The sequence below is a fragment of the Botrytis deweyae genome (genome assembly GCF_014898535.1).
Source record: "Botrytis deweyae strain B1 chromosome Unknown BDEW_002, whole genome shotgun sequence".
In the NCBI taxonomy this organism is placed as follows: Eukaryota; Fungi; Ascomycota; class Leotiomycetes; order Helotiales; family Sclerotiniaceae; genus Botrytis; species Botrytis deweyae.
In genome coordinates, this window is record NW_024066209.1 from 1,914,348 (window position 1) to 1,932,747 (window position 18,400).

An 18,400-nucleotide genomic window follows, 5' to 3' on the forward strand; every position below is an offset into this window, starting at 1 on the left:
TCATAAGCCACGATCTATGTAGCTGGGTCTAGCCCATGAGCTACTTCTCCTGCATGTTAATCTCCAGGTCATCGATATCCATGGATATAGTATCGTATACTGGTGGGACCCAATCGTATAACATGAGCATGGCGGGCTTGATCTGTCAATCTCACAATCTTTTGATCGGGGAAATCCCAGAGCTTTTTGCTTCTTGGGCACGAAGTACTCCGTAGGTTTTGGGCTCTCAAAAAGAAGTCACTAAACATCTCTCCTGAACAAGGTTGGGATCCGATGCGCCGATCTCTATGGAGAGAAGAACGTAGACCCATATCTGAGATGGTACGGAGAAACGCGCTGCAGGAAACATTGCTCGACCTCTTCTTCGGCTCCAGCCTGACAAGAAGAATAAGCAAGTCTGAAATCCAAAGGCGATTACTGGGACTGTTGTCTGTATAGCATGAGGATCCCATTGATGTGGCAAAACAGAGTGTGAATGTTTTGGACTGATGTTCATAAGGTTGGAGAAGCAGCAGATATGCATACAACCCATATCATAATGAAGAGAAAGGGTCTTGGTTCTTAGATAATCCTCCTGCATAAGAAGTATAAGAAGTATAAAGAGCAGATACCCCATCAGTGATAGTGTCTAGGGCTTGATATGAACCGGCTTGTCGAATTTGGATAATCCGCACTGTCAATCATAACCGTTTTTTCGCAACGTATCTCTTTTCCACAATGATTGGAATTTGGTACCGACATATAACCTTGCCATCTTTGCCGGCTCCGGGGGTACTCGTATATCTATTTAAGCTGACTCCTAATGAGGGTGCTTGGGGCTTGAGCCGACGGAGAAATCCAATTCATCTCGAGTCGTTGATCGTATTTTATCGCAGAGGTAGAAGATGACTGACACGTAGTAGTCTATTACTTGAATATGGAATTCCCAGGGCCTTTCCGGATGCTCATTTAGAAAATCAAAGGGTATGTATGATTTATTATCCATTCGCAATTCATCCTTACTGGGAAATTGTATAATCTGAGTGGTCAGTTACATCTATGGCTCCACTATTCCAAAGTTCGTTTCCATTGTGCTGGGCTGGCTGGGGAGGCGATACGATACGTACTCCGTAGGAGAGGCCAAAATTCATCACCCTAATGAATTCTACAATAAATCAACCACGAATTAAATTATGAGAGTCAATAGTACTAAACAAACCCTGGAATTGCCTCAAGGTATGATACTGTACTGTCTAGAATTTTGATTCTTTGGATTGAAATATGTAGAACAATCGGATTGTAGAAGGGTTTCGCCAGTGGTCAATTCCGGGCTGTCTTTTTCCTTCTCCTACAACTAGACTGGTTGCTTATTGCAACCTTAATTGCTCAGTAATCTTGAATGATGTGAACTTCTTTTTCTCCGTAGGATTCTTGTATGTACAGAATGTACTCGAGTCGTTGGCTGCCCAGGTGATCTGGTCCCTTTGTGATTTTCCATGAGTAGCCGCTTGGATCTTTTGAAAGTCTCCCTTTTAGATAACTGGGTACCGTGATAGAGTCAATGTCAGAGTGCGTAATTTTATTTCACTTCCAGAAGTTATCTTCTGGCCCAGATCTTTGCCGGAGTTGGTTATAATGGCGAAGCAGCTCTCTGTTAATTAATTTGCGTGTGGAACCGGTAGATGTTAGATAGGTACCTGCACGATGGTTCGACAAGTACTCCGTAGACAATCGAAAATAGCCCTCCACACTAATTATATCAATGCGGTCAACAGTCCTTGGGATCAAGATTGCTTTTGATGCTTGAAGTCATGTTTGAAATTATTTTAAGATAGAGACTTTGGCATGATCGTCTCAAAGTTGGGGGTGACTTGTTATGGTTTGGTCATGGCGCGAAAAAAAAATAACGAAAATAGCTTCATCTGGATGGAGTAGGTAGTGAGCAGGTATGTAGCTTATTCAACGAATGACCCACGCTGCAGGTCTGCGGCGTCAAGTGGCAGATATAGTAATCATAGCTGTATCACATCACAGGTCATCATCCAAGGACGGAGATATGAAGGCGGCAGAACTGAATTGATGATTGAGTGTTTAGTCTGTATATGGATGGAGATGGAGCATGAGTATCGTAAAAGTTTGTATAAAGTACCAAGTTCCAACGGCAGTGTGATTTTCATCGGTGAACATCACATCACGGTCTTCACCCCACCAGATCCTATGGAGTAAATGGGAGTTGGAATTGCATCCTCCACTTTTGTCTCTAGTTAATTTTCTATTTATTAACCCGTCCAAACGAGGGAGATGGGTCCATCCATTCCAAGATTCACATTTATTATATTTCCTGTATTCCGGTGCGAAGGATGATTTCATTTCAGGTCTTCTGCTATTCCGATACCAAGGTTGGATGGATTTGCTTCTTGTTGTTTGGGACAGACAGGGACAATTGATGATGAAAGTGGTTGGTTCATGTAAGACCGCAGGTACTCCGTACAGTAGTAGTAGCAGTAGGTTCCAGTCTTCAGCCCTCAGCCCAAACGGATTTCCACCAAAGACGTCCATCGTACATCATCGGTCGCCAGGACACGATTATAGTGCCTGTTATCTGTATGCAGGATGAAACTGGCATCTGAAAAGCTGTAGGATTTCACGACCAGGAGATACCACATTTCTTCAAGCAGACATCTTTTCTCATTCCCACAATTGCAAGCGATCGCATACGTATACTCCGTATAGGTACGATGTATCCAAATTGAATAGCCGCGAGGGTATTGTACCTAATTGGATTGCTTACTACACATCTAGTACCTATGTGGTTAATGTTAGCCAGGTACCACATGATGATTCTCTAGGTACCTAGCATTTTCCTAGCATTTTCCTAGGCAAAGTTAAATCCCAAGTGACGTTTTTGTTTTTGTTTTTGTTTTGGATTGTTTACTTCACTTCTCTGGAAACCGCTTCTGCAACCACCAAACATCTCTCAAACATCACTCCAACCATACTTCATACTTCATACCTCATCATTACTACCTCGATACTCATTTCCAACCTTGCCACTCTTTCCAGCTTCCCCTTGATTACCTACTACTACCTACCGAGTCCAGTCCAGTCCAGTCAGTCAAGACTCAAGACGCCAGACTCATCAATTGATAACGCGACGCTCGTACCAACTCTTTCTTCTTGATGAACGCACCTCGACTCGCCCCAAATGCTCCTGAATCAATCCACCAGTCTTTTCATTTCTTTATCTTTGCAAAATCCAAATGGTCCAGGATGTGGTGGTGCAGGAGACGATATCATTCGTCGACAGATCTAGACTTGACATCTGGTGCATTAGCCCCGGGGATCCAGATCGGGGATAGGCTGACTGATAATGATTACCTAGGTAAAGCTGGGACTTTTCGCTCATTTCCTTAGTATCCATCTCTTAGAGTCTTGGGAACCTTTCCCCCTGGTAATAAATAAATAAATAATACCTGCACCGACAAGCCTTCACGCCCCTGCAAAGCAAAATGCACACACGGAGTACATACGGAGGACATGCAGAGTAGTAGCCAGGTACTCGACGGACCAACCAAAAGTGGCTTACGCTACTCCTCTTTTTGTAAATTTCTCTTAATTGCCATTTCGAGATGAGAATTCAGAATTCTAAGCGGCTGGCGGAATCATTGTGTAGTGTAGGTACATTTACAATTTTACATTACATCCTGCTACTTCTTTCGCATATGCTCCTGCACACTCACATACTCACTCACATACTCACGCACTCACTCACATACTCACGCACTCACGCACTCACGCACTCACTCACGCACACTCACTCATTACAGTATTCTCTATTCCCAGTTTCCAGTTCGCACTTTCCACCTTACCATTCCTTTCCTTTCCTTCCCTTCCTTCCCTTCTCTCCCTTCCTTTGAAATCCTTGCTCTGGCCAGAAGCAATATTATCTATCGACGAATACCTCCCTCCCAACCTAAACCTGAGAGTGAACTGATCGAACCCCCCACCCATCATCACATTATTGCCAATTGGACGGCCTTTTGGTGATCGAGAGCCCGTCGCAAGCCTCCTTCAACCTTCCCATTTTCATTATCCCAACCTCTCAAACCTAATATAATTCACTCGCAATGTTCACTTGATTCATCCTCCATGTGTCGAAAATCAGGAAAAAGACGAAGAAGCTGAGAGCCATGAAGGAGGCGAAAATCCGGGCAAACAATAAATTAATAATGGAGGTCGAGGCGCAGACCCAAGCCTCCCGTCCACCTGTAGCTCGTTCACCTGAAAGTTTGCGTCAACGTCAACGAGATCGATTGTCCCCTAGAGGTCGTTTTGCAACACCTAATAATATATCTACAACCATTACAGAGGTCGAACGACAAAAAAACATTGGCGTTCCTTCATTGTCAGCCCCCAAACCGAGAACCACTGGAAAGAGAAGCCCCAACCAACAGGAGAAGCTGATGCAGGAAAGTTCGCGCAACGATAATAATGTTTACCGTCGGGTCAAGAGAGAGATAGAAGATGAGAAAGGTAGCATCACTCCAGACGGGGGTTCTGCTGGTCGGGAAGGTAGGCAATTTACGGTTGCTAAGGTGGGAAATGGAGGAAAGATATACTTACGGTAAGACAGGGTGATGCTGGTTGATGATATAGTGCTCGTTACCACCACAACGAATTCCATATTTGACAGTAAACAGTACTGACAAACCAACAGCCCGTCAATACGTCCAGCAAACCAACGATATCCTCAGCCATCCTTTGTCTTTCCAACAACACCACCAGATACTGCTGGACCTGATGCTGTCGCGTTTCGCAGAGAGGAGGATGATTTGAGCCACCGTGAAAGTCTTTGGTCACCATCGAAGTCAGCAGCATCGAGTCTGAACCAGCGAATTCAAGGCACAGGACCAATCAAACCTGGACGCGGAAGAGCACATTCGTACTCGACGGTAGATGACCAACACGCACCAGTTACCGACAAGGACGCGGGCGCTTTCAAGGTTATCATAGAGAGACCTGGGACTGCTACTGCCACTCAAAAGCTCGACTTCTTTCAAGGTATTCCTGCTCTTGACGTTAATATTCCTTCATACAAACTGGGAAAACCACGATTCAGCATGCGCGGCACGCCTTTTCTTCGAGGATCTTCCTATACAAACAATAACGATGACATGCGCTCCAGTGTTTTATCGAGCAGAGAAACATCACAGATGGATCCAGCCTCGCAGCGTCATTCGCGAATTTTTCCACGGCGCCATTCTGATTCATCTCCACAGTCTCGTGCTGTCACTGGCCCACCAAGCCCTGAGGACCAATCACGCCCAATTCCATCGCCAAGAGTTGTTAAGCCATCGAGGGCTATCGAGCCCGAAATGTTCGATGCGCTCACCTTCAAGCCGGCTTGTGATCATCCATCCATTGTGCGTTATGGTGAAAATGGAGGCATTAGAGCGGCGACGCCAGCTCGTCTTGTTGCAGAAATCACGTCTCCGACCTTCGTCGATTATGATCTTCTATCCGACTTCTTTCTAACTTTTAGATCGTTTTTGGAGACAACAGACCTTTTACTCATGCTAATCGCAAGACTGCAGTGGGCAGTTTCAAGGGATGATGAAATTGGTACGGTGGTCAGAGTTCGAACATTTGTCGCGATTCGCCATTGGGTGCTCAATTACTTCCTGGACGACTATGTCATCGACTACGAATTGAGAGTGTTATTTTGTGAACGTCTTAACGCATTCGCAAAAGCACTTTTGGAGGGCACGATGCACTCCAAGGTGCCTCTGAAGATAGTGGAGGAATTGAAGAAGTGTTGGCGGAGAGTATGTGCATTATACTGGGATGGGCCTGACTTCGACCCAGATCTTGGAGTTGAGGTTCCGATAGCTGCGGGAGGAGTAGCTGGTTCTCGAGATCCTACTCTTGACCCGGCCTTTTGGGAAGCCCACCCAGAAGGTCCTCCACGCCTTGATGGAATTATTGAGCCCGACTTCATGGAACACGATACCTCCATGGTTGAAGGGCGAAACTTTTTTGCGGATGTTTCTCGCGCAGGCCATATTGACTCTTTCGCCTATAATCCCACTCCTCCAAATGTCAGGGAAGACGATGATCTTGAACCACCTCTGTCTCCTACGAGCATAGTCAGCGAAGATTTTGTATCATGCTCATTTCCTAGTCGAACAAGAGGTGGCGGAACAATAAACCCCCTCGGGGCACATCCAGTCCCTGCCAGCTCTCTATACGATCCTGCCCCCCCTGTAGCAACCACACCCAAAGCTCTTACTGGTAAACGGGTCCGCCCTTCGCATTCACACAACCGCAGCGCAAGCTTTTCTGACTCATTGCGAGATCGCCGAGCACAGCCGGAACCCGAGCCACCTGTACAGAAGGTTATCTATAAGAGTACGGAGCTACTTCTTGCTTTACCTTATGCTGGAAGTTTGGTGAGAGGTAATCTCTTTCCACCTGGGCAAGCTTTTGTCGACATTGTTGCGCCAAGCACTCCAGCAGAATTTGGTCGAGAAACCACTTTGTTTCCCAGAGCACCTCCCAATCACAAAGGCCCTTCGGCGATGTCAGGGCCAGGGATGAAGAGACTCTTAGGTAGCGTACGTCGTGCATTAAGCACCAGAGGAGGACATAGCCCAATAAGCTCTCCAACCCAAGGTAGCTTTCCCAATATGCCTCCTCTCGGAGTTCGAGGGGCAACCGTAAATCGACTTCCTGGTACCGCTGTGGTCCCACAAGCCCAAAAGCACGATTCAATTCGTACACCAATGAGAATTGACCTCCTTGGTGCTGAAGTTGCTGAAGACTTCAAAAAGGCAGTTCGAGAGGAAGAGGAGGCCGATCAAGCTCGTAGATCACGTGTAGTTGAGCAGCCATCGCCACCAATAAGCCGTCATCACGAATCTGGCATTCACTACTCGACTATGTGTCCAGATGTTACCTTGGAAAATTCAAGTCCCGTAACCTACAGGTCACCCAAGAGCGAAGTTACAAATGGAAGCAAGAGCATCTTAATTGTTGATGATACGATGTCATTGCCTTTGCCTATGATGACTGGCGCATTGGCCGTGAGTCCATCGGTCGGCTCGTTCGCTGATACATTTTTGCATCCATCACATGGACCTACGCCACCAACGACTCCGCCAGGCGTTCTCTTCGCTGGAACTCCAAGAAGGTCATCCCATCTACTAGGACATACCGTGAATCGTAGTTTATCATTAGAAGGCCTTCCTTCGCTGATCGGTGACTCACGGCCTTCAAGAGACTATGAGCACCCTCTCGGACCCAGACCGATACCTACACATTCAATGAGACTTCACAGTCAAACTTACCGAGTCAGAAAATCCGCATCGTTGCGTCGTTATGCGTCCTTCCAGAGTGGTTTTACTCAACACCACAGAAGCGAGCGGAGCTTTGATGCTACCACGTTCACAGAGGAAGCATCGATTGCAGAGAGCTTTTCTCGAAATGCACCTATTCCACGGCCACTGCGAGTACTCAGGAGAAGGCCAGGTGGAGATCTAAGGGCCGTTGGTAATGTTGGAGACCTCAATACTGCTCATGTTCGACCAATGTCGACTGGCTCCATTACGACATATTCCGATTCTGTCCGAAGCTCATATCTTCTTGGTAGTGGGGATGATGGCCAATACGTTGATGTAGTCAATAGTGATTATGATGGAACTCAACGCCATGTAGAGACATTCTCGTTAGGGGCACTAGCTGAGATCACGCCCAAAGCTCGTGTATCCTTCTTCGACACCCATTCATCTCAACCTGTGATGCGTCCGTCTTTCGAAAAGGAAGCTCAGATGCTTGCCCAAATTCCAGATGATATCGATGACGATGGCGGCGTTGAGTCAGCTCTTCTGAAACTCGAAGGGAAATTTGAGCAGAGGCATTCCCACACCCCAGGCGGCGAGCTATCTGGGAGGTTTGAGAATGAGGGAAACACCAACAGTTTTGGCGCCAGTCCATATGATGCCCGTAACCTTACTTTGGACGATGAGGAAGAAGGGAAGCGCAGACATAGACAACGAAATGTCGTGGATTCGACCATTTTCAACCTAGCCCCATCTACATACCAGCCTCAGGAAGCTTCAACGAAGGCGGAACGTAGAACTTTTGCATACCAGCCAACAGGCGTGTCAAGAACTTCATCAGTACCAGAGTCAAGTGGTCTCACTGATTCATTTTTTGAAGGTTCTTTCCTTGATGGTGCTTTCAGCGAGAATGAAAGCTACGAAAGACATACACGCAATTGGTCAGAAAGATCGATCCTCGAAGGTCCTAATGAAGGGCGTCAAGGATCGATGGATAATACTCCGCACTCTTCTCATCCTGGATCTTTTGATTTCATAACCGAAACGGAAAGCTTGCGAAGAATGCGCACCGGTGCAAAAGAACATGTTAGTGAAGGTGGCAATCATTCATTCCTCAACATTGACAGTGACCTTTCATCCGAAATGTCTGTGATCTCAAATTCCGAATATACTGAAGAGATAACAAATACGCCTGCTCCAAACTCCCTTGCTTTGAGACGGGGAGCAGGAGTTAAGGAGATGCCCCATTCACCTCAATCACCACATCAACCCCCTTCGCCTCCAATGACCTTGGTGCAGGCATTGAACATGTCTCCTAACACCGCGAATATTCCTCAGGTCCATGATTACCAGCTACAACAAGGGCACTATTTACCACCAACGCCAGACATCACCCCTACTAGTGCCCTTGGATTAGGCGGGTTTGGTAGAGACGCCTTGCGACCCATCGGTACAAGTGAAGCTTCTCGCAAAACGTCTGTTCACCTGCCATTTATTCTTGCATTTGACTCGAGAATTCTTGCTCAACAATTCACTCTCATTGAGAAAGATGCCTTGAATGAAATTGATTGGAAGGATCTCATCGAAATGCGCTGGAGAGATGCTGCCACAGATACTCGCTCATGGGTTGACTTCCTACGCTCTTCGGAACCTCGCGGAGTGGAAGTTGTCATCGCACGGTTCAACATAATGGTTAAGTGGGCCGTGTCTGAAATCGTTCTGACAGGCGATCTAGAAGAACGAGTTCGATGCATCATCAAGTATATTCACATTGCTGTTAATTGTCGCAAATATCGAAACTTTGCTACAATGACACAACTCACTGTAGCCCTGACTTCGAAGGATATCTCCCGTCTCACCTCAACGTGGGCCCACGTTCCGGCATCCGATATACAAACCCTTAACGAATTGGAAGAACTTGTAACACCCACGAGTAATTTTCATAACTTGAGAGCCGAGATGGAAGGCTCCGGTGCAGATCAAGGCTGCATTCCATTTGTCGGGATCTATACTCACGATCTCATCGTCAACTCAGAGCGTCCAAGTCAATTTGCAAGTACGCCAACAACGGAACCTTTGGTGAACTTTGAGAGATGTCGATGCGATGCCACGATCATCAAGAATCTACTTAGATTGCTTGAAGCTAGCCAGCTGTATAGATTCCTTCCAATTGAAGGCATCACCGAAAGGTGTTTATGGATGGCAGCACTACGAGACGAAGACATTGCAAAATATGGAAGATCAATCCAAAATTGATCACTCAGATTAATCGTGCCTCTATCGCACATCCGATAATTTTCATGGAAACAGGCTGGTTGGTTGTCCATCCTTTCTCGATCGACCTAATCTACGAAACTTTCGATCAAGTTTCGAATTCATCAAAAGATGGATAAAACAACAAATTCTTTGTAATAACAAATTCAAATTTTGGGACCTTTTGTTTAAAATTTTGTAATGTGTGTTTCAGCACCGTATTCGAACTTCATACCTCTCATCTTGAGACAGCTTTGAAGGATTCTTTTCATGTACTTTCTCTTTTTATTGGTCCCAAGTTTCTACAAGCCCAGCATAGCCTGCGCGTCACCACGACGGCTTAACATAATATTTCCTTATTGCTATTAAAGTCTGGCTTCGGACTCTTTTTCTACGACCATGACTGTCACGATTTATATTTCATTGGTTCGCTGTATTATTCTTTTTCCTCTTGCCTACCTTCATGGAGTGCTAGGCTTTCAAGCGACTTTGTGGTGTTAGGTCGATAGATGGACGGGTGTATGGAGAAGGGGATTTTGCAGCAAATGTTTCAGGGAGGCGCTGCTACAGATTGGCGAGATTGGAATGTAAATGGAAGAGAGGGAAATACTTTATCGAGGCCCGAGGGGTGGGGAGCATTATCTCTTGTATCGTAATGGCGGATCGGCTTGACCTCGGGTGAAATGGATGAGATGGATGGATGTAAAAGATGAGCGAGTCGTATACCCCTTTGTGTGTTACTTGTCTGCTTGCGAGACGGTCAGTTGAGTGGTAGTGGTAGAGTAGCTGGAGTGGCTAGATGAGATATCAATGAACGAAAGAAGAAAGATTTCGATCTAACTATGCGATCCTCATGTGAACTTATCAATCATCATCTAACCTTTGAGTGACATCCAATGTATATATGTATTAGGTTATTAGATGATGCACCTTTTGGAATCCAAAATTAAGCATAACTGAATCGAAACTGTATTACACATGCTGGAATTCCCGCTCTCATTGAGCTTTACATAATTGAACATCCCCCATCGCTTAGCCCACCATCACCATTGGAACCCGCTTTTCCTCCCCCAGCAGCTAGAACGGCGGTGCGGCTAATATCTTCCCATACTTCTGCTACTAGCTCGCCGGTCATGGATGAACATCTGATGAGATGTGCGTTAGTGATTCGTTGGGGATGGGTAATATATGTTGCGTTTCTGCTTCGCGTTGAGTTTGCAGGAGAGGGGAAGAGAAGGATGGGTTATTATGAAATATCAAGTATCAAGTATGAAGTATAAAAGAGGAAAGGCAAATTGAGAACCACGGATGAATAAAACTCACTCCATATATCGATCGCATCTCAATTCCTGCGCAATGCGATGACCTTCTTGCGGGTAGATAATCCCATTTGGATCTTTTTCGGATCGGAGATCGCGCTTGAGAGCGAGGAGGAGGACGGGGAGCTCGTATTGGAAGGCGGTTTGGAGTTCTTTGGCCCACTGTTTGGGGGGTTAGTTTGGTTTCTTTTGTTGGTTTGATGTGCATGTGGTTCTTTCTGTTCGTGTGTTTGGTGATGTGTTTGTGTATTCCTATCCTTCGCATGACTTTTACTCATTTACTTGTCACGGGGATGTAAAATTGACTATGAAGGAAATTAACTATACGATACATACAAATCTTTGTAGATTAATCAAACTCAGGCGATTCGAAACGGCATAGCAGAGTACGACAACATTAGGTTTCAATGTCTTCCAGTCGGTAGGCGAAGAGGTGTCGTAGAAATTTAAGCGGTAAGGGATGTTGGAGAAGCGAATGCCGAAGGTAAATGGTTGGTGGGAATCGAGGAGGAGATGGGCTTGTTTTGAGGTGGCGGAAGGGGAGAGATTGGATGGGGGTTGGCTAGAAGGGAGGATAAGTTTAGGTGTTTGGGGTGGATGGGGGAGGGGTGGGAAATCTCACGATAGGAAGGTCGATTTGCCGACTTCGGAATCGCCCAGGAGTAGAACTGTTGTTTCTATAGGAGGGGGTCCTAGTTGGGTGTCATCCATGGTTGATTATATGAATGCGTAGTTTCATGTTTACTCGAACAATGAATGTGAGTTGGAGTAGTCGTTGTGGAGGAGAGTTGATAGGAGTGCAGAGGGGTAAGGTTACGATAAGCGATAAGGAATTTACCCCTGCTGCATCTAAGAGCTCATTGGCCCGAAGTTTCATGAGTCAATAAAAAATTCGGACAAACAATATCATTGAAGAAAATCTCATGATTGGCTTTCATGAATGTTCGTCCGGAAAATCTGTAGAAGAGAAGTGCTTTTGATACCACAGAAGCGTTTACGAGCTTTCTTCACAAAAGACAATTGGATTCCCGACGCAGAGAGAAGTGCAAGAGAGAGAAGATCGAAGAGGATGGGAGGAACGACAGATTATAGCGATTGGTCGCATGAGAATTTGATTAAGAGAGTTACCCAACTAGAGAAGGAGCTTAAGAGTAATACCAAAAGGTACTGATCAGTCTTCTCCCAATCCTCAGAAATCAATATTGATCGAACCCCAGCGTAACCACTCTCCCCAAACGAAATCTCCAGAAACCCCGCCGCGAACGCGATTTCGACCCCTCCAAATACAACACTCGACTCATAGCTCTCAAACTTGCATATTTGGGGAAACGCTACAATGGATTCGAACATCATGCACACCCAACACCTTTGACTACCATTGAAGAAGAATTGTGGCAGGCGTTGAATAAGGCTCGTCTTATATTTCCTCAGGGGGTTAATCCTCTGGCGCCGGGAGAAGTCAATTGGGAGGGATGCGAATATTCGAAATGTGGGAGGACGGATAAGGGTGTTAGTGCTTTTGGACAGGTTATTGGGATTAGAGTGAGGAGTAACCGACCACTGCCTAAACCGAAAGCGAGGTCCACACAAGAAGAATCTGTCGAGGGAGAAGCTGGTGAAGAGGAAGATATGTATAACACGTATCCGAGGGAAAACGGCATCGAAGTCACATCTGCGCCGCTATCTCCATCTGCAGGCGTTCCAGGACCACAGGGTTCCGATAGTGGAACGTTCAGTTTGTCGGATCCAGAGATTCAGGAAAGCCTTGATTTTGATCATATTACGGATGAGATACCTTATCCACAAGTTCTCAATCGTCTTCTACCGCCTGATATTCGTATATTAGCATGGTGTCCATCACCACCTTTGGATTTCTCTGCCCGCTTCTCCTGTCGTGAACGCCGCTATCGATATTTTTTTACTCAGCCTGCGTTTTCGCCTATTCCTTCTCAGTTGGAACATGGTACATCGGCTAGTAAGATGAAAGATGGCTGGTTGGATATCGATGCTATGAGGGAAGCGGCGAGGTTATATGAGGGGTTGCATGATTTTAGGAACTTTTGCAAAGTGGATCCGGGAAAACAAATCACCAATTTTGAAAGGAGGATCTTTTATGCGAATATCGAAGAGGTAGATGATTACACAAGTTCGCTGGCTTATGTAAATGGGGGTTCATTCCTAGATGAATCAGTTCGTTCCAAAACGGACGGTGAGAGTAAAGCTCCTAAAGTCTATACTTTCGACCTCCATGGATCGGCATTTCTCTGGCATCAAGTACGTCACATGGTTGCGATTTTGTTTCTGGTAGGACAGGGCCTAGAGAAACCTTCTGTGGTCTCGGAACTATTGGATGTGGAAAAGAATCCAGGGAGACCTACTTATGAAATGGCAACCGATACTCCACTTGTTCTCTGGGACTGTATATTTCCCCACGAAGACGACGAGTCCCGAACTGACGCTTTGGATTGGCATTACATAGGCGACTCTCCCGGATTCTCCGAGGGGAAATTCGGACAAGCTGGTTTGATGGATGATTTGTGGAAAGTTTGGAGAGAACGCAAGATTGACTCGATTCTCGCGGGTGAATTAATGGGGATTGTCAGTCGTCAAGGAGTGGATGCGAGTGAGTTGAGTGGAGGTAAAGGGGGAAAGGGAAGGAGTCAGAAGGTTTTTGATGGGAGTGATAGTCCGAGATTTGCGGGGAAGTACACAAAGGTTATGGATAAGACGAGGATGGAAACGGTGGAGGTGGTCAATGAGAGGTATGTGGTTAGAAAGGGATTGGTGGCTAAGGATCAGAAAAAGGGGTTTAAGAGAATGGAGAAGGAGGGAGAAGGAAAGAAGGATGGAGAATAGTATTAAAAATGAGACAGAAAGAGGAAGCAAATTACACATATCAATTTAGATATACAAATCTCAACACAACTAAAATGCGCAATCAGAAATCAGTTTGAAATCTTCAATTTTGTTACACTATGCCATGTTTTCAATTGTCTAAATCTACAAGGCAATTTACAACTCGGCTAGAAGACTATTTAGGTGTAGAAGGATTGTATTTCTATAGCGCAGCACTTCACTGACTATTAGAATTCTGCTCACCGCACCGTTCCTACGGAGGTAATGATGTAAAAACAAAAAATCAATGCCCGCTAAGCTTTGTTAAATTGTCCTTTGGGAATGTACTGATGAATCTTGCTTGTAGTTGTAGTTGTAGTTGTAGTTGGAAGTTTACAGATAGTATCTTTTTTAATTGAATTCGAAGAACTCGCTACAAAGAAATGGAATGGAGATTTTGTATGAGTTGTTGTACGATTAAAGCATGCGGAGATGTCCAAAAGGGGCGTTAACCCCAACGCTAATATTTGCCGAGCGCGAAGATGATATCATTCCCTAGATCATAGATCATAATAGAATATTACTTCTAGACCACATCAAAAGATGAAGATCAGTCAACACTACCGAATTTTTCGCGAGAAAATACAATTATATAAATGCACATGTATATTCTTGAATATATGTCCGTGTATTTCTGATTACGCTTCCACTCCCTACTGCAACAAATCTCATCGTTCCCGCGCCTTGACGGTAACCATCAAATCCGGTTTCTCCCACAAGATGAAAACCTTCTGCTCATCCCAATTGCGGCTTTCCTCGCATAAATTTATGTCGAAATGCCACAGGATACGCGCGAGAATGGCCCGCATCTCTGACATTGCAAGATGCTAGTTGATAGTTAGTTAGTTATTGCCATATCTCATACCTGGATGTACTGCACACACCTGTCCCAAGCAATTTCTAGGTCCCACGGAAAACGGTTGTACTACACCACGCTTGTCCGACGCAAAATGTGGATCCGAAACTTTATCATCGAGCCATCTTTCCGGTAAAAATTGATCTGGAAGTGCGAAATTGGTAGCAGAATGATAGGCACTCCATTGGTGGACATCGACTGATACCTTAACATCTAGTCAGCTTTTGTCTTTTTATCAATGTGCAAATTTACTCACGTCTTCGGGGATAAAGTGACCATTAATAACAACACCACCGGGTTGTGTTCTTCGGGGCAGCACTCCTGGAACTGGGGGGTAGATGCGAAAGGCTTCTTGTAGACAGGCATTTAGATAACGCAGATTAGCAAGTTTTACAAATGTTATATTGGCGGACTCTTCAAACGACGAACGGATCTCTTGGACAAGAGATGCCATACACGAAGGGTTCTTCAGAAGATGAAAGATAGCGCCACTAAGTAGCGTAGCTGTGGTTTCACTCCCAGCTATAATGAGCGTACCAGTAGTCTTCATAATCTCCGCTCTCGTCATCCCTTTCTCGTCGTTGTGACGAAGAATATAACTATTTGAGCTAAAATCAGTACTATTGATATCATGTGAGTATAATGGGGGCTACGAACCTCATAAAATCACGTCTATCGGTAACGGTGTCTAGACGACGAGCAATCTTATCTTGCGTGTATTGTATGTGTCTCTGTCTCGCCTTCTGCAGTGCAGGAAACAGCGTTAACAAAGACAAAATGGGCATTCCAACCAGGGGATACGCACGCATGACGCGGAATAGACGTGCGAACTTGAGACCCTTGAAGATATTGGCAATCCAAGAATTGTATTCTTGGGTGCGGAGAGCATTGAAAGATTCAGCAAAGCATAGATCGCCGATCAAATCGAATGTTGTGAAGTTGAAGAATCGGACAATGTTCACTTTGCCATTCGAGGGACTGTCGATTTGCTCGTAGAGTTTCTGGATAAGAAGGTCAAAGTACACGTTCATTAGAGGCTCTTGTTCGCGAAGAGAAGCTTCCGAGAAGGCGTGGCTTAGTGCTCGTCTGATACGAGCGTGGTCTACGTCGTTGGATGCTGTTTTTGTCAGTGTAAATCCTTCCTTGAACAATATGTGAAGTATTAACTTACAGATGATGTCTGCAACCCCGTCATTTCCAGAGAAATATATTTCCTTATCTTTTGGGATAGGCTTTTTTCCATGACGCTGGCCATAGATTTCTAAACAGAAGAGTAAGGACTGGTTCTCACTCAGAGCATTTGCTAGACTATACCTTGCCAAGCTTCAGAATTGTTGAAAGATACTGTTGCGGGAGATATTCGAACAGTATTTCCGTAAAGATCATGTAGCTTCTTGACATTTGCCACCCCGTCACCTGTCCAAATCTCTGTGGATTCAGTTTGGTTAGCAAGTTATTGCAGGGTTTGAAGAGTCTATGAAGTGATTGATAATGAGAAGTGTTTCACTTGCCCCAGTAGGTTGGAAAGTAAAAGGCACCACGTAACTTGGGTCCGGGAATCTTAGCAAGAGGATGAAATGTGATGTTGTATAAACCAACAATTGCATAACAAGCCACATACTTGAATTTGGTCAGCCTGGGTAGTAACGGGGCCCGGGGACGACAGATTCGACTTACAAAAATGCAAAGAAATAGCAGAACTTCGGAAAAATGAAAGGTTGCCATCATTGTTCTAGTTAACAAGAGATATCGGCGACGAAAAGGTAACTTTGCAATTATTGAAAGTAGTAAGATTGCTTCGTGGATAAGCTACCAACAAATTTATGGTAAGGTGATGATTCACAAGCGGGTGATAGTGAAGACATCCGTATTGCTTCGCCGCAATAGCTCGGCATTTATAGAGTCCGCTTGCCATCAGGCAAGATTAGTAAATTCCCAACGAGATGGAATACTGTCACACAAAAATGGCCTCTAAACTAGTGAGAATTTTTACATATGATTGAGAATTTTCAGTGCGCGAAGGGACTGACAATGGAGCTCGCATACGGCAAAACGAGCCGCAAGATTTTCATCTGAAAACTTCAAATTGGTCGAATTATTGCCCATAACTAACTATCAACCAGGCATTCCTCTCCATCCTGCCAACCTATTACCGGAATTTGACCAGGGTAGGTAGCAAATAGACTACACTGTTCATACTCTTAGGATCAGCAGTATCACTAATTGTTGTATTAGTTTCCAACTGCATCCTCCAACATCGGTGATAAATACAAGCTGTGTCGAGATAACTTGTTACAGACGCATACAAATGAACGGGTAAGGTTTGAAAACTCTTGAATTTGATTCTATTCATTAGAAATTGGATAGGCCTAAAAAATGAATAATGAGACTTAAGCTCTTTTCACCCAAAAGATGATCGCAAAGATTTAGCAACCGACCCTATTCGAGGTCAGGCATTGCCAGAAAGGCTACTCTGAACATCTAATCCCTCTCGAGCAAAAACATCCATAATCTCCTTCCACAACCTCTTTCCTAACTCGGTTCCTTGCTCACTACGAACAAGCTCTGACTCAAGCTTTACTTGCATTTCACTCAAGTATCGTCCATGTGTTTCCCGAGGTCCTGATACCGCCGCATCGACTAGGCATCTAGCACCATCTGGAGCCGACCTGCCAACCAAGATCATTGAAAGCTTAACGATAAGGCCCATGATACCAGAAGTTTGACTCATGAGTCCAGTCTTGCAAAATCCGGGTGTTGGTGCATTGATGATAACTTCTGAGCTTGCTACTTTATTTGCAAGTTCTTTGGTCCATAAGAGGCTAATTGCTTTGGTTACTGGATAGCGATCCGACTGAGTGTACCGGTTTGCATCATTCAAGGCAGCCAAGATTTCGCCCTGTGGAAGGTCTTTCTCCGGAAATTTCGCCATTTCATGAAGACCGCTAGAAACAATGCTCAAATGAGGTTGAGGAGCATCGAAAGGGCGAGTGGAAGACGCAGCAACTCGGAGGTTCGGAAGAAGCAATAATGAGAGCAATGCAGGAGCAAGAGTGTTGACTTGCAAGTTACCCTCGTAGCCGTCTCCAGTTGTTGTGAATTGTGTATTCCATGTTCCTATAGAATGGATTAGTTCGAAGTGTCAGATGTAGGAATAAAGTCCTCCATACCTGCATTCAGGATTGCTATATCAACGCGTTGACCTTCAAGTCCTTTGACAAAATTCTGAACGGAACGAAAGCTTGAATGGTCCAACTTGTGTACGTCAATTTGAGTGCTTGATGTCGTTCGATTTTGAAGCTCTCTCTTTGCGATATTACCTTTCTCAATATCGCGAACGGCAAGGATTAGACGCTCGGGTTTGGAAAGAAGAACTTCACGAGCGGCTTCTAGTCCAAGTCCAGCATTTGCGCCTGTAATCAAGACCGTACTCTTGGAAAGGTTGACAGGTTTGAGTTTAGGAATCTTGGTAAACTGGGCTCTGAGAAAATCCATAATGGCAATAGAGAATGATGGAATTGTTGGCTGGAACCGATTGTAGGAAGTGAGGATTTTTTGGCTGGAACACGTTGTTCAGGAAGTGGGTTGGGGGCACAGCTGCATGTTATAATATCTGATCACCAACCGAACATCCTGCGCCCCTCAATATTAAGACCTCTATTCACTCTAATCATGCCATGTAATTCCAATAAGTATTCACTAAGGTTCGGTGCCCATCCAGACTTGATAGGTTGAACGAGTGACGGTGAGAGGTCAGCCTA

The 18,400-nt window shown here is 45.0% G+C and overlaps 6 protein-coding genes across 6 annotated transcripts; 2 read left to right on the forward strand and 4 right to left on the reverse strand.

The window, feature by feature from the left end:
* Positions 1–3,663: 3,663 nt before the first annotated feature.
* EAE98_001272 (uncharacterized protein) lies at positions 3,664–3,990 on the reverse strand (the record flags this gene model as incomplete). The annotated part of the gene is made up of 2 exons (XM_038948890.1): positions 3,664–3,707; positions 3,798–3,990. 2 exons carry the CDS (start codon positions 3,988–3,990, stop codon positions 3,664–3,666), a joined length of 237 nt encoding a protein of 78 aa, XP_038815156.1.
* Positions 3,991–4,093: 103 nt separating this feature from the next.
* On the forward strand, positions 4,094–10,172 carry EAE98_001273 (uncharacterized protein). Its single transcript, XM_038948891.1, has 2 exons — positions 4,094–4,603; positions 4,697–10,172. Exons 1-2 carry the CDS (start codon positions 4,170–4,172, stop codon positions 9,570–9,572), a joined length of 5,310 nt encoding a protein of 1,769 aa, XP_038815157.1. The 5' UTR covers positions 4,094–4,169; the 3' UTR covers positions 9,573–10,172.
* A 403-nt stretch (positions 10,173–10,575) lies between these two features.
* On the reverse strand, positions 10,576–11,599 carry EAE98_001274 (uncharacterized protein; the record flags this gene model as incomplete). The annotated part of the gene is made up of 4 exons (XM_038948892.1): positions 10,576–10,714; positions 10,893–11,050; positions 11,225–11,450; positions 11,511–11,599. 4 exons carry the CDS (start codon positions 11,597–11,599, stop codon positions 10,576–10,578), a joined length of 612 nt encoding a protein of 203 aa, XP_038815158.1.
* A 229-nt stretch (positions 11,600–11,828) lies between these two features.
* On the forward strand, positions 11,829–13,744 carry EAE98_001275 (uncharacterized protein; the record flags this gene model as incomplete). Its single annotated transcript, XM_038948893.1, has 2 exons — positions 11,829–12,052; positions 12,106–13,744. 2 exons carry the CDS (start codon positions 11,829–11,831, stop codon positions 13,742–13,744), a joined length of 1,863 nt encoding a protein of 620 aa, XP_038815159.1.
* A 707-nt stretch (positions 13,745–14,451) lies between these two features.
* On the reverse strand, positions 14,452–16,367 carry EAE98_001276 (uncharacterized protein; the record flags this gene model as incomplete). Its single annotated transcript, XM_038948894.1, has 8 exons — positions 14,452–14,610; positions 14,668–14,844; positions 14,896–15,238; positions 15,297–15,756; positions 15,811–15,900; positions 15,954–16,067; positions 16,151–16,259; positions 16,317–16,367. The coding sequence occupies 8 exons, from the start codon at positions 16,365–16,367 to the stop codon at positions 14,452–14,454; spliced, it is 1,503 nt and encodes a 500-aa protein (XP_038815160.1).
* A 721-nt stretch (positions 16,368–17,088) lies between these two features.
* EAE98_001277 (uncharacterized protein) lies at positions 17,089–18,134 on the reverse strand (the record flags this gene model as incomplete). Its single annotated transcript, XM_038948895.1, has 2 exons — positions 17,089–17,756; positions 17,810–18,134. 2 exons carry the CDS (start codon positions 18,132–18,134, stop codon positions 17,089–17,091), a joined length of 993 nt encoding a protein of 330 aa, XP_038815161.1.
* Positions 18,135–18,400: the final 266 nt, after the last annotated feature.